This window comes from Mesoplodon bidens (assembly GCF_964165515.1).
Source record: "Mesoplodon bidens genome assembly, chromosome: 3".
NCBI classification, from domain to species: Eukaryota; Metazoa; Chordata; class Mammalia; order Artiodactyla; family Ziphiidae; genus Mesoplodon; species Mesoplodon bidens.
In genome coordinates this window covers 103,114,990-103,141,316 of record NC_138178.1, presented here as the reverse complement: position 1 = coordinate 103,141,316, position 26,327 = coordinate 103,114,990, and the positions used below count along the sequence as shown (strand labels likewise).

Below are 26,327 nucleotides of genomic sequence, written 5' to 3'. Positions count from 1 at the left end.
CGTAGTAGCCCCAGGACCCACCCCAATGCTGGCCCAACAGCCAGCAGGTGTCAGTGCTAGGATGCTTCAGGCAAAGAGACTAACTGGATGGGGACACAGCCTCACCTATCAGCAGACAGGCTGCCTTAAGATTCCATGAGCCCACAGCCACCTCTGGACATGGCCCTGCCCTCCAGGGAACCTACTTTAGCATCTAGACCAGCCTCACCCACCAGGGAGCAGACATCAGACACAAGAAAACCACAATCACACAGCTTGCAAACCCAGCCTACCCACCAGCAGGCCAAACCCTGACCTGGGACTGGCTAGGCCCTGGCCATGCCCATTAGCATGCCAGCACAAGATTTAGGACACCCTGGACCCAACACTCTGGACACCCCATAAATGTGTCAGAAACTGGCCCACTCCACCAGTGATCTAACACCAGCTCTGGGCCCTGCAACCAGACTCCAGGACCTGACTCTGCCTGACAGTAAGCTGGCATTAACCCCAGGACCTGACTTCACCCACCAGTGGGTATGCAATAGCCCTGGAGCCTTATGGAGCCTGATTCTGCTCACCAATGAGCTGGCACTAGCCCTGAGGACTTCTGGGGTTCCACAGTCAGCTGCCTTGTGACCCAGTCTTGCCAACTGGTGGCCAGCAGCCTCCACATAAGGCAGGGCCTGGTAAGCAACCAGACCAGGGGCCAAACAAGTTCACCAGATGGCCCACAGAGTCAGCCTGCCACAACAGAAGGACCCATGCTGCTCTCATAGGGGGAACACCTAGAGCATATAGCTTGGGTGACAAGAGGGGAATATGCTGCTGGGACGCATATGACGTGTACTACAAAAGGCCATTTCTCCAAGGTCAGGAAATGTAAACAACCTAGAAGAAATACAAAAATCAAACAGCAATGTAGGCAAAATGAGGTGACAGAGGAACATGTTCCAGATAGAGGAACAAGATAAAAACCCAGAAGAAGAAGTAAATGAAGTGGACATTGGAAATCTACATGAAAAAAAGTTCAGAGTAGTGCTCAGAAGATGATCAAAGAATTCAGGAGAAGGATGGATGCACAGAGTGAGAACTTAGAAGTTTTTAACAAAGGGTTAGAAAATATAAAGAACAACCCAACAGAAATGAAGACTACAATAACTAAAATGAAAAATACACTAGAAGGATCAACAGTAGACTAAATGATACCTAGGAATCAATCAGCGAGCTATAGTAGTGGAAGTCACTGATATTGAACAGAAAAACACTGAAAAGAAATGAGGACAGTTTAAGAGACCTCTGGGACAACACCAAGCACACTAATAGTCACATGATAGGGGTCCAGAAGGAAAAGAGACTGAGAAAGGGGCAGAGAACATATCTGAAGTAATAATAGCTGAAAACTTCCCTAGCCTGGGAAAGCAAACAGTCACCCAAGGCCAGAAAACATAGACAGTCCCACACAGGATGAATCCAAAGAGAAACAAACCAAGATACATAGTAATTAAAGTGAGAAAAAATTGGGCTTCCCTGGTGGCACAGTGGTTAAGAATCCGCCTGCCAATGCAGGGGACACAGGTTTGAGCCCTGGTCCAGGAAGATCCCACATGCCATGGAGCAACTAAGCCCATGAGCCACAACTACTGAGCCTGCGCTCTAGAGCCTGCGAGCCACAACTACTGAGCCCGCGGGCCACAACTACTGAAGCCTGTGAGCCTAGAGCCCATGCTCCGCAACAAGAGAAGCCACCGCAGTGAGAAGCCTGTGCACCGCAACAAAGAGTAGCCCCTGCTCGCCACAACTAGAAGAAAGCCCGTGCACAGCAACAAAGACCCAACTCAGCCAAAAATAAATAAATTAAATAAATAAATAAATAATAGAATGAGAAAAAATTAAAATAAAGAGAGAATATAAAAACAGCAAGGGAGGGCTTCCCTGGTGGTGCAGTGGTTGAGAGTCTGCCTGCCGATGCAGGGGACATGGGTTCGTGCCCTGGTCCGGGAAGATCCCACATGCCGCAGAGCGGCTGGGCCCATGAGCCATGGCCACTGAGCCTGTGTGTCGGGAGCCTGTGCTCCACAACGGGAGAGGCCACAACAGTGAGAGGCCCGCGTACTGCAAAAAAAAAAAAAAAAAAAAAAAAAACAGCAAGGGAAAAGCAACAAATGGCATACAAAGGAACTTCCATAAAGCTATCAGCTGACTTTTCAGCAGAAACTCTGTAGGCCAGAAGGGAGTGTCATGTTTAAAGTGACAAAAGGGAAAAAGCTACAACCAAGAATGTTCTACCCAGCAAGGCTCTCATTCAGATTTGATGGAGATCAAAAGCTTTACAGACAAACAAAAGCTAAAAGACTTCAGCACAACTAAAGCAGCTTTACAAGAAATGTTAAACAAAACTTCTCTAAGCAAAACAGAAAAGCCACAACTACAAACATGAAAATTATGAAATGAAAAATCTCATCCATCAGTCAAGGCAAACATACAGTAAAGGTGGGAAATCATCCATGCACAAAACCAGTAGAAAGGTTAAAAGACAAAAGTAGTAAAATCATATTTATATCCATAATAAGCAGTTAAGGGATACACAAAATGATTAGATGTAAAATATTATATCAGAAACAGTAATCATAAGAGGAGAACAAATGCAGAATTGTTAAAATGCATTTGAAATTAAGAGATCAGCAACTTAAAACAATCATATATATATATATATATATATATATATATATATATGTATATATATAGCTATACAAAAACCTTATGGTAACCACAAATCAAAAACCTATAATAAATACAAGTACAAAAAAGAAAAAGGAATCCAAACATAACACTAAATACATTCATTCAATCACAAGAGAACAAAAGAAGAAAGAAAACAAGACCTACAAAAACAACCCCAAAACAATGAACATAATAGCAATAAGTACTTATCAATACTTACTTAAAAAGTAATGGACTAAATGCTCTAATCAAAAGACACAGAGTATGACCACCTGGATGGGTGGGATAGGGAGGGTGAGAGGGAGGGAGATGCAAGAGGGAGGAGATATGGGAACATATGTATATGTATAACCGATTCACTTTGTTATAAAGCAGAAACTAACACATCATTGTAAAGCAATTATACTCCAATAAAGATGTAAAAAAAAAAGACACAGAGTGGCTGGGACTTCCCTGGTGGTCCAGTAGTTAAGACTCTGTGCTCCCAATGCACAGGGGGTTCGATCCCTGGTCAGGGAACTAGATCCCACATGCTGCAACTAAGAGCCCACATGCCACAACTAAAGATCCTATGTGCTGCAATGAAGATCCTGCATGTTGCAACTAAGACTCAGAGCAGCCAAATAAATAAAAGAAATAAATACATATTAAAAAAGAAAAGGCATAGTATGGCTGAATGGATACAAAAACAAAACACATATATATGTTGCCAACAAGAGATTCACTTCAGATCTAAGGACACACACAGACTGAAAGTGAGGGGATGGAAAAAGGTATACTCTGCAAATGGAAATCAAAAGAAAACTTGAGTAACAATACTTATATCAAACAAAACAGACTTGAAAATAAAGACTGTACATAATGATCAAAGAATCAATCCAAGAAGATTGGATTGATACAATATACTACAAAGCTACAGTAATGAAAACAGTATGGTACTGTCACAGAAACAAAAATAGAGATCAGTGGAACAGGACAGAAAGTCCAGAAATAAACCCATGCACTTATGGTCAATTAATCTATGACAAAGGAGGTAAGAACAATTGTAAATATATATGCACCCAACACAAAAGCACCTAAATATATAAGGGAAATAACAGTCATAAAAGGAGAAATCAACAGTAACACAATAATAGTAGGGGACTTTAAAACCCAATTACATCAATGGACAGATCATCCAGACAGAAAATCGGTAAGTAAACAAAGGCCTTAAATAACACATTAGAAAAAATGGACTTAATTTATACAGAGAGCATTCCGTCTGAAAGGAGAATACACATTCTTTTCAAGTGCACGTGGAACATTCTCCAGCATAGATCACATGCTAGGCCACAAAACAAGCCTTGGTAAATTTAAGAAAATTGAAATCATATCAAGCATCTTTTCTGACCACAATGCTACAAGATTAGAAATCAACTACAAGAGAAAAACTGTGAAACAAAACAAAACAAAACACATGGTGACTAAACAATATGCTACTAAACAACCAATGGGTTACTGAAGAAATCAAAGAGGAAATCAAAAGTACCTAGAGACAAATGAAAATGAAAACATGATGATCCAAAACATATGGGATGCAGCAAAAGCAGTTCTAAGAGGGAAGTTTATAGTGATACAACCTTATCTCAGGAAACAGGAAAAATCTCAAATAAACAACATAACCTTGCATCTAAAGGAACTAGAAAAGAACAAACAAAACCCAAATTAGTAGAAGGAAAGAAATCATACAGATCAGAGCAGAAATAAATGAAATAGAGACAAAAACAATAGAAAAGATCAATGAAAGTAACAGCTGGTTCTTTAAAAATATAAACAAAATTGATAAAACTTTAGCCAGACCCTAAAGACACAGATGCAGAGAACAAACGTATGGGGGGAAGCAGGGGTGTGGTGGGGTTGGATGAACTGGGAGATTAGGATTGACATACATACACTAATAGGTATAAAATAGATAACTAATAAGAACCTGCTGTATAAAAAATAAATAAAATAAAATTCAAAACAAACAAACAAAAAACTTTAGCCAGATTCCAAAAGAAAAAAAAGGGAGATGGCAAAAATAAATAAAATCAGAAATTAAAAAGGAGAAGTTACAATGGACACACAGAAATACAAAGCATCATAAGAGACTACTACGAACAACTATATGTGAATAAAATGGACAACTTAGAAGAAATGGACAAATTCTTAGAAAGGTACAATCTCCCAAGACTTAACCAGGAAGAAATAGAAAATAGAAACAGGCCAATTATGAGTAATGAAGTTGAATCAGTAATTGAAAAATTCCTAACAAACAAACACTTAGAGAAGAGTTAACACCTATCATTCTCAAACTATTCCAAAACAAACTGAAGAGAAAGTTAACAATTCTGAACTCATTCTACAAGGCAAATGTCACCCTCATACCAAAACCAGACAAAGATATTATACAAAAAAGAAAATCGTAGGCCAATATCACTGATGAACACGAATGCAAAATCCTCAACAAAATATTAGCAAACCAAATGCAACAATACATTAAAAGGATCATACATCATGACTGAGTGGAATTTACCCAAGATGCAACGATTTTTCAATATGCAGAAATGAATCAATGTGGTATACCACATTGAAAACTGAAGAATAAAAACCATGTGATCATCTCAATAGATGCAGAAAAAGCTTTTGACAAAATTCTAAATTCATTTATGATAAAAAATCCTCCAGAAAGTGGGCATTGAGGGAACCTACCTCAACATAATAAAGGCCATACAGCTAATAACATACTCAATGGTGAAAAGCTGAAAGCATTTTCTCTAAGATCAGGAGCAAGACAAGGATGCCAACTCTCACCACTTTTATTCAACATTGTATTGGAAGTCCTAGCCATAGCAATCACACAAGAAAAAGAAATAAATGGAATCCAAATTGGAAAGGAAGAAGTAAAACAGTCACTGTTTGCATATGACATGATATTAACACTATACACAGGAAATCCTAAAGATACCACCAGAAAACTACTAGCACTCATCAATGAATTCAGTAAAGTTGCAGGATACAAAATTAATACAAAGAAATCTGTTGCATTTCTATACACTAACAATGAAAGATCAGAAAGAGAAATTAAGGAAACAATACCTTTTACTATGACATCCAAAAGAATAAAATACCTAGGAATAAACCTACCTAAGAAGGAAAAAGACCTGTACTCTGAAAACTATGAGACACTGATGAAAGAAACTGAAGATGACACAAACAGATGGAAAGATATACCATGTTCTTGGATTGGAAGAATCAATAATGTTAAAATGATTATGCTACCCAAGGCAATCTACAGGTTCAATTCAATCCCTATCAAATTACCAATGGCATTTTTCACAGAACTAGAATAAAATAAATTAAAGTTTGTATGGAAAAGCAAAAGACCCCCAAAGAGTGAAAGCAATCCTGAGAAAGAAAAATTGAGCTAGATGAATCATGCTCCCTGACTTCAAACTATACTACAAAGCTACAGTAATGAAAACAGTATAGTGCTGTCACAGAAAAAAAATAGAGATCAGTGGAACAGGACAGAAAGTCCAGAAATAAACCCATGCACTTATGGTCAATTAATCTATGACAAAGGAGGTAAGAATATACAATGGAGGAAAGACAGTCTCTTTGATAAATGGTGCTGGGAAAACTGGACAGCTACATGTAAACAAATGAAATTAGAACATTCTCTAACACCATACACAAAAATAAACTCAAAATAGATTAAAGACCTAAATGTAAGACCGGATACTATAAAACTCCTAAAGGAAAACATAGGCAGGACATTCTAACATGAATCACAGCAATATCTTTTTGGATGCACCTCCTACAGTAATGGAAATAAAAACAAAAATAAACAAATGGGGGCTTCCCTGGTGGTGCAGTGGTTGAGAGTCCGCCTGCCAATGCAGGGGACATGGGTTTGTGCCCTGGTCCAGGAGGATCCCACATGCTGCAGAGCAGCTAGGCCCGTGAGCCATGGCCGCTGAGCCTGCGTGTCCAGAGCCTGTGCTCCGCAACAGGAGAGACCACAAGAGTGAGAGGCCCACGTACTGCAAAAAAAAAACAACAAAAACCAAATGGGACCTAATTAAACTTAAAAGCTTTTGCTCAACAAAGGAAACCATAAAGAAAATGAAAAAACAACCTACAGAATGGGAAAAAATATTTGCCAACAATGCAACCGACAAGGGATTAGTCTCCAAAACTTACATACAACACATGTGGCTCAGTATCAAAAAAACAAGCAGACCAATCAAAAAATGGGCAGAAGACCTAAATAGACATTTCTCCAAAGAAGATATACAGATGGCCAACAGGCACATGAAAAGGTGTTCTAATTAAACACAATCTAATTGTGTTTGTCTAATTATTAGACAAACACAAATCAAAACTATAATGAGATATCACCTCACAACAGTCAGAATGGCCATCATCAAAAAATCTACAAACAATAAATGATGGAGAGGGTGTAGAGAAAAGGAAACCCTCCTAACACTGTTGGAGGGAATGTAAATTGGTACAGCCACTATGGAGAACAGTGTGGAGGTTCCTTAAGAAACTAAAAATAGAGCTACCATATGATCCAGCAATCCCACTCCTGGGCATATATCTGGAGAAAAACATGGTTCAAAACGATATATGCACCTCAATGTTCATGGCAGTGCTGTTTACAATAGCCAACACATGGAAACAACCTAAATGTCCATCAACAGATGAATGGATAAAGAACGTGTGGTACATATATACAATGGAATATTACTCAGCCATAAAAAAGAATGAAGTAATGCCATGTGCAGCAACATGGATGGATCTGGAAATTATCATACTAAGTGAAGTAAGACAGACAGAGAAAGACAAATATAATATGATACTGCTTATTTGTGGAATCTAAAAAAAATGCAACAAGTGAATTTATTTACAAAACAGAAGCAGACTCACAGACTTAAAGAACAAACTTATGGTTAACAGTGGGGAAGTGTAGGGGGGAAGGATAGACTGGGAGTTTGGGATTGACATGTACACACTACTATATTTAAAACAGATAACCAACAGGGACCTACTGTATAGCACAGGGAATGCAGCTCAGTATTCTGTAATAACCCAAAAGGGAAAAGAATCTGAAAAAGGAATAGATACATGTATATGCATAACTGAATCACTTTGTTGTACACCTGAAACTAACACAACATTGTTAATCAACTATGCTCCAATATATTGATAAAATAAAAATTTAAAAAATAAAGTTATTACAAAATAATGGCTATATTTCTTTGTGCCGTACAATATATCCTTGCTGCTTATTTATTTTATACATAGCAGTGTCTCTTAACTTCAACTTAAAAACTTAGCTTTTAATATCAAAAATTGGAATAAATGTACTTCAATAGAGGACTAGAAAATGTTTAAATTAAACAATATACAAGCAGTAATAATAACTTTATAGACATGGAAAAAAGTCTATCATAAAAGAAAGAAAAAAAAAGAATGGATATATGTGTATGTATAACTGAATCACTTTGTTGTACACCTGAAACTAACACAACATTGTAAATCAACTATATCCCAATATAAAATAAAAGTTAAATTTAAAAAAGAAATAAACAAAAAAAGAATAAAACACATAGGAATAAACCTACCTAAGGAGATAAAAGACCTGTACTTGGAAAACTGTAAGAAACCAATGAAAGAAATTGAAGATGATACAAACAGATGGAAAGATATACCACGTTCTTGGATTGGAAGAATTAATATTGCTAAAATGACCATACTACCCAAGGCAATCTACAGATTCAATGCAATCTCTATCAAAATACCAATGGCATTTTTCACTGAACTAGAAGAAATAATTTTAAAATTTGTATGGAGACACAAAAGACCCCAAATAGCCCAAAAAATCTTAAAAACGAGCAGAGCTGGAGGACTCATGCTCCCTGACTTCACATTATACTATAAAAGCTACAGTCATCAAAGCAATATGGTACTGGCTCAAAAACAGACATATAAAATCAATGGATAGGGCTTCCCTGGTGGTGCAGCGGTTGAGAGTCCGCCTGCCGATGCAGAGGACACAGGTTCGTGCCCCGGTCCGGGAAGATCCCACGTGCCGTGGAGTGGCTGGGCCCATGAGCCATGGATGCTGAGCCTGCGCGTCCGGAGCCTGTGCTCCACAACGGGAGAGGCCACAACAGTGAGAGGCCCGCGTATCGCAAAAAAAAAAAAAAAAAAAAAATCAATGGATAGACTAGAGAGTCCAGAAATAAATCCACAGACTTATGTTCAATTAATCTATGACAAAGCAGACAAGAATATACAATGGAGAAAAGACAGCCTCTTTGATATGTGGTGCGGAGAAAACTGGACAGCTACAGGTAAACAAACGAAATTAGAACATTCTCTAACACCATATACAAAAATAAACACAAAATAGATAAAAAACCTAAATGGAGGCTTCCCTGGTGGCGCAGTGGTTAAGAATCTGCCTGCCAATTCAGGGGACATGGGTTGGAGCCCTGGTCCGGGAAGCTCCCACATGCCTTGGAGCAACTAAGCCCATGTGCCACAACTACTGAGCCCACGTGCCTAGAGCCTGTGCTCCAAAACAAAGAGAAGCCACTGCAATGAGAAGCCTGCACACACAACAAAAAGTAGCCTCCACTTGACACAACTAGAGAAAGCCCATGTGCAGCAACGGAGACCCAACGCAGCCAAAAAAACGAAAAAAAAAAACCTACATGGAAGACCAAAAGCATAAAACTCTCAGAGGAAAACAGGCAGAACACTCTTTTTTTAAAAAAATTTTATTTATTTATTAATTTATTTATTTTTGGCTGTGTTGGGTCTTCGTTTCTGTGCGAGGGCTTTCTCTAGTTGTGGCAAGCGGGGGCCACTCTTCATTGCGGTGCGCGGGCCTCTCACTGTCGTGGCCTCTCTTGTTGTGGAGCACAGGCTCCAGACGTGCAGGCTCAGTAGTTGTGGCTCACGGGTCCAGTTGCTCCGCGGCATGTGGGATCTTCCCAGACCAGGGCTCAAACCCGTGTCCCCTGCATTGGCAGGCAGATTCTCAACCACTGCGCAACCAGGGAAGCCCCCAGAACACTCTTTAACATAAATCATAGCAATAATTTTTTATATTGGTCTCCTAAAGCAAAGGAAATAAAACAAAAAATAAACAAATGGGACCTAATTAAACTTAAAAGCTTTTGCACAGCAAGGGAAACCATCGACAAAATGAAAAAACCTGCTGAATAAGACAATATATTTGCAAATGACATGACCAATAAGAGGTTTATATCCACAACATATAAACAGCTAATACAACTCAACATAAAAAAATAATCCAATTTAAAAATGTGCAGGGACCTCCCTGGTGGCTCAGTGGTTAAGAATCCACCTGCCAATGCAGGGGACATGGGTTCAAGCCCTGGTCTGGGAAGATCCCACATGGTCTGGAGCAACTGAGCCCATGTGCCACAACTACTGAGCCTGCACTCTGCAGGCTGAGAGCTACAACTACTGAGCCTGCGCACCACAACTACTGAAGCTTGTGTGCCCTAGAGCCCATGTGCCACAACTACAGAGCTCCCATACTGCAACTACTGCAGTCCGTGCACTCTAGGGTCTGCCTGCTGCAACTACTGAGCCCCTGTGCTGCAACTACTGAAGCTTGTGCACCTAGAGCCCATGCTCCACAACACGGGAAGCCACTGCAATGAGAAGCCTGTGCACAGCAAGGAAGAGTAGCCCCCACCTGCTGCAACTAGAGGGAGACCACGTGCGGCAACAAAGACCCAACGCAGCCAAAAAAAAAAAAAAAGTGCAGAAGAAGTGAATAGACACTTTTCCAAAGAGGAAATGCAGATGGCCAACACATGAAGAGATTTTCAACATTGTTAACCATCAGGGAAATGCAAATCAAAGCCACAACGAGATATCACCTCACACCAGTTAGAATGGCTATCATCAAAAAGAACACAAATAACAAATGTTTGTGAGGATGTGGAGAAAAGGGAACCCTTGTACACTGTTGGTGGAAACGTAAATTGGTGCAGCCACTATGGAAAACAGTATGGAGGTTCCTTAAAAAACTAAAAATAGAGTTGCCATATGATCCAGCAATCCCACTCCTGGGCATATATCCAGAGAAAACTATAATTCGAAAGGATACATGCTCCCTAGTGTTCACAGCAGCATTATTTACAATTGCCAAGATATGGAAGTAACCTAAGTGCCCATCAACAGATGAGTGGATGAAGAAGATGCTGTATATATATATACAGTGCAATACTACTCAGCCATAAAAAAACAATGAGATGTTTCCATTTGCAGCACAAGGAAGGACCTAGAGAATACTATGCTTAGTAAAATAAGTCAGACAAAGACAAACCCTGTATGATATCACTTATATATGAAATCTAAAAAATACAACAAACTAGTCAATAAACAAAAAAGAAGCAACTCACAGATATAGAGAACAAACTAGTGGGGAGAGGAAAGGGGTTGGTGCTATTAAGAGGTACAAATTATTATGTATGAAATAAGCTACAAGGATATGTTATACAATACAGGGAATATAGCCAATATTTTATAATAACTATAAATGGAGTATAGCCTTTAAAAATTGTGAATGACTACATTTACTCCTATAACTTATATAGTACTGTATATCAGCTATACTTCAATTTTTTAAAAAAGCACAATGAGAGGAGGATCAACATAGCAATGTAGGAGGACGTGGAGATCACCTTTCCCCACAAATACATCAAAAATATTTAAATGTACATGTCATAATTAAAGAACCAATGTTGATATATTAAAAAGAAGGGCCTCCCTGGTGGCGCAGTGGTTGAGAGTCCGCCTGCCGATGCAGGGGATACGGGTTCGTGCCCCGGTCTGGGAGGATCCCATATGCCGCGGAGCGGCTGGGCCCGTGAGCCATGGCCGCTGGGCCTGCGCATCCAGAGCCTGTGCTCCGCAACGGGAGAGGCCACAAGAGTGAGAGGCCCGCATACCGCAAAAAGAAAAAAAAAAAAAAAAAAAAAAAGAAAATACAGGGCTTCCCTGGTGGCGCAGTGGTTAAGAATCCGCCTGCCAATGCAGGGGACACGGGTTGGAGCCCTGGTCCGGGAAGATCCCACATGCCGCAGAGCAACTAAGCCCATGAGCTACAACTACTGAGCCTGTGCTCTAGAGCACATGAGCCACAAACTACTGAGCCCACGTGCCACAACTACTGAAGCCCGCGTGCCTAGAGCCTGTGCTCCACAGCAAAAGAAGCCACCACAATAAGAAGCCCACGCACTGCAGCAAAGAGTAGCCCCCGCTCACCACAACTAGAGAAAGCCCGTGTGCAGCAATGAAGACTCAACACAGCCAAAAATAAATAAATTAATTAATTTAAAAAAGAAAGAAAGAAAATACATCTAAATATGAAACAATTTTCACAGAAAACCAACTGGAAACTGCCAGAAGATCTCTTATAGAACCAAAGCTGCAAGAAAGATCTCCATGTAATCAGGTAGGATAGGGGGAAAGAAAAAAAAGAAAGGCGTCAGGATGGGACTGGTGCCCCTGGGAGTGATCTGTGATGGAGAGAATGTCCACATGGGCTGGCCCTGGCCCTGGGGAGCCTTCTTGCCTGCTGAGAGGTCCAGTGGGACAGACAGAGGGCTGGAGGGGCTTAGACTCTGTTTGCAAGGACTGTGCTTATGCTGGCTTGCTAGCAATCAGGATGGAGAAAGACCAGGGCTGATGGCTGCTGCCTTGTCACACTTCCCTGACCAAATCATGTGCTGGGAGGGCTGCTAGTACATGCAGCAGCTGGGTGCTGAACCTCAGGTGGATGGACCCTGGGAGAGGACTTGGTTTAGCTGTGAGGAGACAGCCTACAGGGCCTTGGGTGTGGTCCAGGCAGAACCTTGGAGGTGATTATCAGCACACTGATGGTGGGGGTGGGTCTGGCCATAGTGGACTTTGTTGGCATGCTCACTGGGTGGTGCCAAAGAAACGAATGTCTCGGGTGGAGAGCCCCTGGGGAGGAGTAGGCAGCAGTTGTTTCTTGGCAGTAGTGCTCCAGCTCCATTCACCCCACACAGAAGCTTAGAGCCGGATCTGGGGCAGATAGGCCCTGGGAGAGGCCTGCTACAGAGGCAGCCCAGGTTGCAGGTGGCAGCACAACCACCTCGACTCCTGCAGCCACAGTGCCTTGGCCCCCAGCACCAGCCCACTCCACACCATAGCCCAGCACTAAGTCTGGTACAAATGCAACAGAGAAAGGGTTGTGACCTTGGGTTGATTCTGGTCAGAATCATGGATGCCTGCACCAGTGGGGCATAGGTTTGCTGTGACCACATGGGCTTTACATGCTTCGGTGGTCACCTCCTTTGGGGCAGGGCACACACTCAAGGGCAACGGACCTTATCGAGTACGACCCTCAAGGCTTCTACTCCAACAACTGAGGAGTGGACCCTACCCCTGACAGGTCTGTTACAGCCATGGAAAAAAGAGGAGGCCCCACCCAAAATCCAGGGGAGGCTCTGGACACCACAACACATATCCCACCCCCTATTAAAAGGATAACGGCCAACACACTCTGAGGAAAGATGTGGCTAGCATCCATGCAAAAACCAGCCCTCACAACAAAAATACTGGACTCACATAGTCTACACACAGATGTTCCCACATAAAAATACCCCTTCAAGACCACAGTACATAACTGTTTCTCCTAAATTCACAGAGACAGAGAAAGTTAAGTAAAATGAAAAAGAAGAGGAACTACTCCCAATTAAAAGAACAAGAAAAATCCCATGAAAGAACAAATAATGAAACAGACCTCACCAGTCTACTAGACCCTGAGTTCAAAAAGGAGGTAATAATCGTGCTAAAGGAATTAAGAAAGATTATTAATAGAAATGCAGATCACTGTAACAAGGAACTAGAAACTATAAAGAGGAACCAATCAAAATAAGACAACTCAATTGCCAACATAAAAAACAATATAAAAGCAATGAATAGCAGACTAAATAATGCAGAAGAAGGAATAAGTGATCTAGAAGATAGAATAATGGGAATCAACCACGCAGAACAGCAGATAGGAAGACAAATAACAACCAAATGAAAGCAACATATGAGATATATGGGATCATTCAAAGCATACCAAACTACACATAATAGGGGTTCCTGAAGGAGAAGAGAGAGAGAAGGGGATCAAAAATGTATTTGAAGAAATTCTGGCTGAAAACTTCCCAAACCTAAAGAAGGAAACAGATATCCAGGTAGGGGAAGCACAGAGGTTCCCAAACAAGATCCAGACCAAGACATATTATAATTAAAATGGGAAAAATTAAAAATAAAGAGAGGATTCTAAAGCCAGCAAGAGAAAAACAAAGAGTCAGTTACAAGGGAGCCCCCATTAAGGATATCAGCTGATTTCTCTGCAGAAACTGTGGGCCAGAAGGAAGTGGTATGATATATTCATAATTCTGAAAGGGAAAAACTTGCAACCTAGATACTCTACCCTGCAAGATTATCATTTAGAACAGAAGGAGGAAGAAAGAATTTCTCAGACAAGAAAAAACTAAAGAATACAGCAATACTAGACCTACCCTAAAGAAATATTTAAGGGTCTTCTCTAAATAGAAAAGAAGCAAGAATCTATAGGAAAGGGAAAATCACAATAGAAAAGGCAAATATATAAAAGGATTGAAGGTCACTTAAATAAGCCAGTACATAGACTAAAAACAGTCAAAAGATTTTTGTAAAAGTGATTGTAACTCTAAATAACAGCAAAAGGATAAACATGAAGATGTAAAATAGGACACCAGAATCACAAAATGTGGGGGAGGGAAGTATAAAAATGTAGATCTTTCAGAATGTATTTGAACTTCTTTGACTATCAGTTTAAAACAAATAGATGTAGTTATGGGTCAACATACTAGAAAACCAGGGTGACCACAAATCTAAAACATACAATAGATTCACACAAAAATAAAAAGAAAAGAACTCAAGCATAATACAAAAGAAAACCATCAAACTACAAAATGAAAAACAAAAATAAGCAGAAATCAATAAAGAAGAACTGCAAAATCAACTGGAAAGCAAGGTTTTAAATGGCAATAAATACATATCTATCAGTAATTACTTTAAATATCAATGGACTAAATGCTCCAATCAAAAGACATACAGTGGGGCTTCCCTGGTGGCGCAGTGGTTGAGAGTCCGCCTGCCGATGCGGGGGACACGGGTTCGTGCCCTTGTCTGGGAAGATCCCACATGCCACGGAGCGGCTGGGCCCGTGAGCCATGGCCGCTGAGCCTGCGCGTCCGGAGCCTGTGCTCTGCAACGGGAGAGGCCACAACAGTGAGAGGCCCGCGTACCGCAAAAAAAAAAAAAAAAAAAAAAAAAAAAGACATACAGTGGCAGACTGGATAAGAAAAACAAGAACCTACAATATGCTGTCTACAAGAGATTTACTTCAGGGTGAAACACACATAGGCTGAAATTGAGCGGATAATAAAAGGTATTTCATGCAAATAAAAATAACAAGACAGGGGTTAGCAATACTTACTTCAGACAAAAGAGACTTTGAAACAAGGTCCATAAAGAAAAACATAGAGGGACATTATAATAATAATAAAGGGATAAATACAAGAAGAGGATATGACACTCATTATCATATATGCACCCAATATAGGAGCGCCTAAATACATAAAACACATACTAACAGAGATAAACGAAGAAATGAGTACAATAATAGTAGGAGAGTTAACACCTCACTGACATCAATGGACAGATCATCCAGACAGAAAATCAATAAAGCAACAGAAGTTCTACACGACACAACAGACCAGTTGATTTAACTGATATCTACAGGACACTACATCTAAAAGAAAAAAACCCAGAATACATATTCTATTCAAGTGTGCATTGAACATTCTCTAGGATAGACCACATACTAGGTCACAAAACAAGCCTCAACAAATTTAAGAAGGTAGAAATTATTTCAAGCATCTTTTCTGACCACAAGGGTATGAAACTAGAAATCAACCACAGAAAGAAAAACAGGAAAAGAGTAAATACATGGAGACTAAACAACATGCTACTAAAAAACCAGTGGGTCAACAATGAAATCAAAGAGGAAAACAGAAAACATCAAGACTATGACAATGAAAACACAACCTTACAAAATCTACAGGAGGCAGTAAAAGCAGTTCTAAGAGGGAGGTTTATAGTGATACAGACCTTCCTCAAGGACAAGAAACATTTCAAATAAACAACCTAACCTACCACCTAAAAGAATTAGAATAAGAAAAAACAAAAGCCAAAGTCAGTAGTGGGAAGGAAATAATAAAGATCAGAGAGAAAACAAGTAAAATGGAAATTTAAAAACCAATAGAAAAAATTAGTAAAACCAAGAACTGGTTTTTTAAAAGATAGATAAAATCAAGAAACCTCTAGCCAGCCTCACCAAGAAGAAAAAAGACAGGACCCAAATAAACAAAATGAGAAATGAATAAGGAGAGATAACAACTGATACTGCAGAAATACAAAAAATCATAAGAGACTACTATGAACAGTTATATGCCAACAAACTGGACATCTAGAAGAAAAGGACAAGTTTCTAGAAACATACAGCCTGACAAAACTGAATCAAGAACAAACAGATAACTTGAACAGACTGAACAGTAGAAGTGAAATAGAATCTGTAATAATAATTTTTAAAACTCCCTGCAAACGAAAGTCCAGGACTGGATGGAGTCACTGGGGCATTCTACCAAACATAAAAAGAACTTACACCTATCCTTCTCAAACTACCCAAATAATTGAAGAGGAGGGAACACTCCCAACTTCTTTCTAAGAAGCCACCATCACCCTGATACCAAAACCAGAGACGCTACAAAAAAGCAAAATTACAGGCCAATATCTTTGATGAATATAGATGCAAAAATCCTCAACAAAATACTAGCAAACAGAATCCAACAACACATTAAAAGGATCATACATCATGATCAAGTTGGGTTCATTCCAGGGCCACAAGGATGGTTCAAAATACACAAATCAACCAATGTGATACACCACATTAACAAAAATAAAGACAAAACCCACATGATTATCTCGATAGGTGAAGAAAAAGCATTTGATAAAATTCAATATTCATTCATGATAAAAACTCTCACCAAAGTGGATATGGAGGGACCATATCTCAACATAATAAAAGCCATTTATGACAAACCCATAGCCAACATAATATTCAACAGTGAAAAGCTGAAAGCCTTCCTGCTAAGTTCAGGAAAAAGACAAGGATGCCCACTCTCACCACTTCTATTCAACATAGTAATAGAAGTCCTAGCCACAGCAATTAGACAAGAAAAAGAAATAAAAGGTATCCAATTTAGAAGGGACAAGGTAAAACTGTCACTATTTGCAGATGACATAATTCTTTATACAGAGAACCCTAAGGTCTCCACACAAAAACTATTAGAGCTAATAAATGAATTCAGCAAGGTAGCAGGATATAAGATTAATATACAGAAATCTGTAGTATTTCTTTACACTAACAATGAGATATCAGAAAGAGAAAGTAAAAAAAAAATCCTGTTTAAAAATCATGTTAAAAAAATAAAATACCTAGGAATAAACTTAACCAAGGAGGTTAAATATCTATATGCTGAAAACTATAAAACACTGATAAAGGAAACTGAAGATGATTCAAGAAATGGAAAGATATTCCTTGATCTTGGATTGGAAGAATTAATATTGTTGAAATGGCCATACTACCCAAAGCAATCTACAGATTTAATGTAATCCCTACCAATATACCCATGACATTTTTGACAGAACTAGAACAAATAATCCTAAAATTTATATAGAACCACAAAAGACTGAGAATTGTCAAAGCAATCCTCTGGAAAAAGAACAAAGCTGGAGGCAGAACCCTTCCACACTTCAGACAATACTACAAAACTACAGCAATCAAAACAGTGTAGTACTGGCACAGAAACAGACATATAGACCAATGGAACAGAATAGAGAGCTCAAAAATAAACCCACACAACTACATCCAATTAATCTATGACAAAGGAGGCAAGAATATACAACGGAGAAAAGATAGTCTCTTCAACAAGTGGTGTTGGGAAAGCTGGACAGCTATGCACATATCAATGAAATTAGAACACTCCCTCATATCATACACAAAAATAAACTCAAAATGGTTTAAAGACCTACATTTAAGACATGACACTATAAAACTCCTAGAAGAGAACTTAGGTAAAACATCCTCTGACATAAATCAAAGCAATACATTTTTTAGATCAGTTTCCCAAGGCAAAAGAAATATAAGCAAAAAGATACAAATGAGATCCAATCAAACTTAAAAGATTTTGCATAGCAAAGGAAACCATCAGCAAAATGAAAAGACAACCTACTGAATGGGAGAAAATATTTACAATATGATGTGATGGATAAGGGATTAATATCCAAAATATAGAAACAGCTCATAGAACTCAATATCAAAAAACCAAACAACACAATCAAAAAATGGGCAGAAGGGACTTCCCTGGTGGTCCAGTGGGTGAGACTCTGTGCTCCCAATGCAAGCAGAACCCAGTCAATCCCTGGTTCCCTGACCAGGGATCGACCGGGTTTGATCCCTGGCCGGGGAACTAGATCCCACATGTATGCCTCAACTAAAAGTCCACATGCCACAACTAGAGATCCTGTGTGCCACAAATAAGACCCAGCACAGCCAAAATAAATAAATAAATAAACTTTTTTTTTAAATGGGCAAAACACCTAAATAGACATTTCTCCAAAGAAGACATACAGATGGCCAACAGGCACATCAAAAGATGCTCAACATCACTAATTATTAGAGAAATGCAAATCAAAACCACACTGAGGTATCACCTCACAGTGGTCAGAATGGCTATCATTAAAAATTCTACTAATAATAAATGCTGGAGAGGGTGTGGTGAAAATGGAACCCTCCTACACTATTGGTGGGAATGTAAATTGGTAAAACCACTGTGGAGAACAGTATGAAGTTCCTTAAGAAACTAAAAATAGAGCTACTATATGATGCAGCAATCTCACTCCTGGGCATATATCCTGAAAAGATGAAAACTCTAATTTTAAAAGACATGCACCCCAATGTTCATAGCAGCACTATTTCCAATAGCCAAGACATGGAAACAACCCAAGTACCCATCAACTGATGAATAGATAAAGAAAATGTGTCATTTATACACACACACACACACACACACACACACACACAATGGAATATTGCTCAGCCACAGAAAGAAATGACATATTGCCATTTGCAGCAACATGGATGGACCTAGAGAATATCATATTAAGTGAAATAAGTCTGACAGAGAAAGACAAATAATATATGATATCACTTATACATGGAATCTAAAAAATAATTCAAATGAATCTATATACAAAAGAGAAACAGACTCACAGACATAGAAAACAAAGTTATGTTTACCAAAGATAAAAGGCAATAGGGGGCTTCCCTGGTGGCGCAGTGGTTGGGAGTCTGCCTGCTGATGCAGGGGACACGGGTTTGTGCCCCGGTCCGGGAGGATCCCACGTGCTGCGGAGCGGCTGGGCCCGTGAGCCATGGCTGCTGAGCCTGCATGTCCGGAGCCTGTGCTCCGCAACGGGAGAGGCCACAACAGTGAGAGGCACGCATACCGCAGGAAAAAAAAAAAAGGCAATGGGGAGGGAAATTAGGAGTATGGGATTAGCAGATACAAACTATATACTATACATCAAATAGATAAGCAACAAGGATTTACTATATAGCACAGGGAACTATATTCAATATCTTATAATAACCTAAAATGGAAAATAATCTGAAAAAGTATATATATAAGTGACTCACTTTGCTATATACCTGAAACACAGTATTGTAAACCAACTATACTTCAATTTTAAAAAACATGAGATATCACCTCACGCCTGTCAGAAGGGTTATCATCAAAAGGAACACAAATCATAAATGTTGGCGAGGATGTGGAGAAATGGAAACCCTCGCACATTGTCAGTGGGAATGTAAATTGGTGCAGCCAATGTGGAAAACAGTATGGAGGTTTCTTAAAAAACTAAAAATAGGACTACCATATGACTCAACTATTCCACTCCTGCATATATATCCAAAAAAACTCCACCATAAAACACTAATTCTAAAGATACACGCACCCCAATATTCATAGCAGCATTATTTACAATTGCCAAGATATGGAAGAAGGTGTCCATCAACAGATGAATGGATAAAGAAGATATATATACAATGGAATATGACTCAGCCATAAAAAAGAATGAAATTTTGCCATTTGTAGCAACATGGGTGGACTTGGAGGGTATTATGCTAAGTTAAATAAGTTAGAAAAAGACATACTATATGATATCACATATGTGGAATCTAAAAAGTAAAACAAACTAGTGAATATAACAGAAAAGAAACAGACTTGCAGATATATAGAACAAGCTAGTGGTTACCAGCTGGGAGTGGGAAGTGGGGAGGGGCAAGGTAGAGGTAGAGGATTCAGAGGTACCAACTACTATGTATAAAATAAATAAGCTACAAGAATATATTTTACATCACAGGGAACATAGTCATATTTTATAATAACTAAATTGAGTATAACCTTTTACTATTGTGAGTCACTATGTTGTAAACCTATAAAAATTGTCCCGATCTGGACACTCAGATTAAAGATAGATGAATCTGATGTTCAAATCCAGGATCTGCTGAAACAAAACAAAGAAAGCGACCCACAACTGACTATTGAGAGTGACAGTTGAGATCCCAGAAAAAACAGACCTTCTTTTCATGACTTCATTTTTTGAATGAAGATATGAATTATATATATATCACTTTAAATATTGCCTCTGTCCCCTTTTTGTCTTCTCCTACATTTTATTGAATATAGGACCACCTCATTTTATCCTTTATATCTCTTTTCTCTTTTCTGTAGGGTCATTCATTCTACAAAAAAGTAATAGGTCTTCAAGGTTTTGGTGAACTTCATATGAGCTCTCTTAGTGATGTTAGTTACTGGGTCAGATGTTAGCCTTGGTTGTGCTTCTGTCTTACATAAAACATGTACATGTACAAGTCACTTAACCTTGTTATGGATGGAATGTCTGTATCTTAAGTATTTGAAAAGAATTAAAGGTAAAAGCTTTCATTAAAAAAAGGAAAAAAAACCCCAGAAATTCATTCTCTCACAGGTCTGGAAGCTAGACATCCACAATCAAATCCGTGCTCACTCCAAAGGCTCCAGAAGACAATCTGTCTTTTCCCTTTTTCCTTGTCTTTTCCAGCTTCTGGGAGCTTCAGGCATTCCTCGGCTTGTGGCCACATCACTCCAATCTCTGACTATATGGTCATGTTGCTTCCTCCTCATCTGCCTGTGTCTCTAATAAGAACACTTTCATTGGATTTAGAGTCTACTCAGATAATCCAAGATAATCGCATCTCAAGATCTTTAATTACACCTGCAAAGGCTTTTTTCAAATAAGCAACATTTACAGGTTCTGAGGTTTAGGATACGAACATGTCTTTTTGGAGGTCACCAATGAACCCATTAGATTATTTATTTAAATTATGAATATATTTTAAACCCACAAGCTAATATTTTTGCTTTACACAGTCATTTAAAATTAACCTATATTCTTTGCTCTTCATTCCTTGTTGCATCTTTGTGTTTCCTTCTGGGATTTTCCTTCAGCCTAAAGAAAAAACTGTAAGTTTTCTTTAAAATGTAGCTTTGGAGCAAACTCTCCATTTTGATTTGTCTTTAAATGTCTATTGTGGGGCTTCCCTGGTGGCGCAGTGGTTGAGAGTCTGCCTGCTAATGCGGGGGACACGGGTTCGAGCCCTGGTCTGGGAGGATCCCACATGCCGCGGAGCAGCTGGGCCCGTGAGCCACGGCTACTGAGCCTGCGCGTCTGGAGCCTGTGCTCCGCAACAAGAGAGGCCGCGATAGTGAAAGGCCCGCGCACCGCGATGAAGAGTGGCCCCCGCTTGCCACAACTAGAGAAAGCCCTCGCACAGAAACGAAGACCCAACACAGCAAAAATAAATAAATAAGTTACTAAAAAAAATAAAGAGCCCTTTAAAAAAAAATAAATAAAAATAAAAAAAAAATGTCTATTGTGTTTTAATTCTGAAGGATCTTTTTGTTGTGTAGAGACAACACACACTTGATTGGCACTTAGTTATTTTCTTTTAGCACACTGAAATTATCTTGCCACTGGTTTCTGACTACAGTTGTCACTCTTGGTATGTCATTGTCCATCTTACTGATGCACCCATGACCGTCTTTCTTTTAAATGGATATTTTTGGTATTTTCACTTTGATTTTATTTTCTGCAATTTTACTCTGATATATCTAGATTTTGATTCATTTTTACTTATCCTGCTTGAGTTTCATTTCATTGAATATTAATACCTTTTATTTAGTTCTGGAAAACTCTAAGTCATTATCACTTTCAATATTGCCTGTGTCCCCCTTCTTTATCTCCTACTAGATTTAATTAAGTGCAGCTTAGACCTCCTCATTTTCTCTCTTTTCTCCTCTTTAGCATTTTCCATCTTGCTGTCTCTCTGTGCTTTATTCTGGATATTTTCCATTTTTCTCATTTTAGTTGTGTCTAATCTGCTTTTAACCCATCTATTTCCCTCATAAATTTCTGTATTTAGCAGTTCTATCATTTCTATTGATTCATTTTCAAATTTGCAATATATTTTGCAAACATTTTGTAATTGATTCAGGCAAAAAAAATCCACACATAAACATAAATGGATGCCAAAATTATTAGGTGAAATCTGAGAAAGAATAAGATATTTATATGGACTCAAAATATTTTCTCATAGATTACTTTATAATTACAAAGGGAAAAATGATAACTTTTTGATGGAAAATGTGGCAGATGCTTTCTTAGTCAAGTGATCAAAGTTAACATCACCAATAATGGCACAAACTGACATCACGTACCTCCTAATGTGATGCAGTGAAAAAGGATACAATATCACTTCTGTGGTATTCCTGTAAAAAAATTCATAACCTGAATCTAACAACAAACAAACATCAAACAAATCCAAATTGAGGCACTCTCTACAGAACAGCTCATCTATACTCTTCAAAAATGTCAATATCATGAAAAACAAAGAAAAGATAAGGAACTGTTCCAGATTAAAGGAAACTAAAGGGACATGACTGAATGCAATGTATGATCCCAGATTAGATAAGGGGGGTGAGGCAAGCCTGCTATAATGAACATTACTGAGACAATTGACAAAATCTGAAAAATGGACTGGACATTGGGTAATAACCTATCCATGTTATGTTTGCAAACTTGATAGTTGTACTGTCGTTATATAATATCGTTTTCCTAACTGAAATATACAGCAGTAAAGGGGACTGATATTTGCAAATTATTCTCAACTGTTTCAGGAAAAAAATGATAAAGCAAAACGTGGAAAAGCATTAAAAGTTGATGAATTTGAATGAAGGTTTTATGTGAAATTTTTTGTCTTATTCGTGTAGCTCTTATATAATTTTGAAATTATTTTAAAACAAAATGTTTTTAAAAACTTATAGTATCAATTTTCAAAGCCCCAGTTCCTTGCTAAAGTTTTAATGTTCAGCTTTTATCTTCATGAAGGTAGTAAACACAGCTGTTAATGCAGGTTGTGGCTGATAACTCCAGTGTCTGGAGTCCTAGTGGGCTTCAGGTCAGCTCTTGCCTCTCTAGCCTGAAAGTGCTCAAAGCACAGTTCTGCCTCTCAGAGGATAAGAGGCTCAGAACAGTGCTGCCATCAGGATGCCAGACCAGAGTGGGAAATTCTGCTCTGGGCAGACACCTGCCTATGCTGGGCAGAAACGAGATTCAGACTGTATTCCCATTTCTCCACCCCAAAAGACCACCGAAAGCATGGTTCTGTCTCTCTACTGCTTCCTCCAGACCAGCAATGTCCCCAGGCTGAAGTAATTCCAGCTGACCTCTCTGAGCTCCAAACATCTCTCCGATCTCGGCTAGGTGATTCCTCCCTCCCTAATTATTGGCACTTTAACGCTTTTAAGAAATATATTAACTTTAGCTTTTCAGTTGTCATCAATGGGAAAGTTGGTCTGAATCACCTAGTTTGCCATTATTATAACCTGAAATCATAACCTTCTTTTCATTTTAACCCAAAAGCTTTGCCTTATTTTAAAAGAAATTTGGATTCATATCACAAATGAGCCAGTCAGCCTCTTCCTCTTATTTCTTTGTAACTGTAAGTCACGAGACCCTGAAGTGAATTAACATTTTATGCTTGCTAGCTAAAGTGGCTAGCTAGCTAGCTAGCTTTAAATACATAGACAGCTACTTTCTTTCAGAATTACAGCTTGGTTGGCCTAACCAGCACACTTGTAACATCAAACCGAGCCTAGGATCTCCAGTACTAATTTTTCATGAAAAGTTTAGCAATGAAAGATGAAAGAAGAAAGTAAATAACCAGCTTGATAAAATGATCCAATGATTACATAGGAAAATCAGGTTTAAAAAAGACAATACCATTCACAGGATGTAGGGCTTCCTTTAGTATCCGTGCTGAATGGGATGATGTCATTTCCTCTTCCTTTTGCTGATTTTTTAAACCATCGTCTGTGGAGATCTTAAGCCCTGAGAATTTCCATTCAGTGTAGTTTGCCTGCTTCAGATTCAAATAACTATATATAAGTATATTGTGTAATTATAATAATTTAATATAATTAATATTGCATAATATATAATTGATGTAATTGATACAATATAAATAATAATGAATTATATATAATTATAGTCATATAATATATATTTATAATCTCATATATATGTGTGTATATGTATTTTAGGCTACACAGTAACTTTAATCCAGTTTCCTATGAAGAAAAGGCAGTATCAAGTACATAGTAGGTGTTCAATAAATACCTGTTCTTTATTTTGATTACAGTTGAAGTAGCCTGGTTAGGACTGTCGTACTAAAGTTCTAAGCATAAATTACAGAGTCCACAATCTGTTGAATTAAATTACATTGAAATGAACAGTCCAGAGGTTTATTAAACTATTTACATTTGTGGAAACACATGCTCGCCACAAAAAGCCATGAATATCGCTGTGTGCCTACTTCTGCTTCTACCTCTGAGAATAATATATTTGGGGACACTACAACCCATATTTTAGTTCTTCAGGGTTTCTAAGGCCTTACCTGTAGTGTATTTCCATTTAAGATGTTATGACTAAGATACTCCATTCTGTTCTTTCCTTGAATGCCTGTTCTTTTGCCATGTTTTCTTCTTGAGTAACCTGTAACCTGGTGTTCCCTTTCCTTTCTTTCTCCCACCTGAGGAGGTTTTCGCTTAGCTTGATACTGGCCAGCTTCAATGGGAATCTCAATAGATACCATCTGGTCCTAAAGAGAAGGATCAGAGCCTTACAAGGTGATAGTTTAACAGCCTTGATTCTCAAGAATGGGATTTATGAGCTAGCATCAGACTTCATTTCTCTCCTGCTGTAAAGCTGAGAGATGCCATCTCTTCCCTCACCACAATAAAACCCAGGATTTTGCTCCATCCTTAGCCTCATGGCATTATGAATGATGCAGATTAAATTTGCAGAACACATGACATTCACGGAAGGAATTTCTTTTACCCCAATTTTAATACTGTCTTCCTCAAATCAAATTTGCTGCATAGGATTGGTAGAGATCTGCTACCTGGGGATGAAAGGAAGCTTCTTCCTCTTCAGCTGAGGTATCTAAACTGTCCTTGGTGTCGTTCTCCTCACTCAGAGCTTCTGGTTTTGGGAAACTCTCCGGGGGTAGATAGCAAGACTTCCAATCCAGTTGCACCTGAACAGATCCATTGGGTTTCCCCCCAGGGTCCGTGAGGTTAAAATCACCTGAGAGACACACAGACATTAATAAGATCCAATCACATGAAATAGGCAAGTGAGAGTTTAACAGCACCTTATCTATTACCTCCCCAGTTTGAATTTCACCATATTTTGTTTGTAATTAATTCCCATCCACCAAGTAATCATGATGACAATACACTCAGAAGTAACATAAAATATCAGTGAATATTTATATTCACTCACAGTATTTACTTCCAATATTCACTTAGAATATTTATAGGGGAAAATGGGTATCTCCAGGTTCAGGAAGGGATAGTCAAAAGATATACAGAGAGGTATAGCTTGCTTGTCGTCAGTCACCCAGCCAATAAACAAGAGCACATTCTTATTACTATTACCAAATGGTTGCTATGCCTTAGGCATACTAAGAAAACCATTATCTATACCCAAGTGGTCCGTATTTTTAATATAACAAAAGCAAAGAAAACTTAAGCACAATGGCTTTTTCCAAATACCAGACTTCTGATTTGTAACACTGATTAATTTAACAGACGGCTCACATTGCCTCTCTTTTGCAAAGGCCGAGTTGTGAGCAGAAGTGTCAGCCGTTTTTTTTCTTTCTTTCTTTCTTTTTTTTTTAGCACTTGTGGTATTGGGAGGAGGGAGGCCTCACGCACTTCCTGGAACATCCAAAAGCTTGTTAAACATCATTGATACTG

At 38.8% G+C, this 26,327-nt stretch overlaps 1 protein-coding gene across 2 annotated transcripts in view; it reads right to left on the bottom strand.

Moving 5' to 3' along the window:
- The window catches only part of RPGRIP1 (RPGR interacting protein 1), a 72,396-nt gene that overhangs the window by 31,048 nt on the left and 15,021 nt on the right, over positions 1-26,327 (bottom strand). For both annotated transcript variants that reach the window (XM_081229646.1, XM_081229647.1), the window contains 3 exons: positions 25,469-25,653; positions 24,962-25,165; positions 24,289-24,427 (listed from right to left, as the gene is read on the bottom strand). In XM_081229646.1, the coding sequence (XP_081085772.1) occupies positions 24,289-24,427; positions 24,962-25,165; positions 25,469-25,653 (528 nt within the window). The remainder of the gene's footprint in view (positions 1-24,288; positions 24,428-24,961; positions 25,166-25,468; positions 25,654-26,327) is intronic.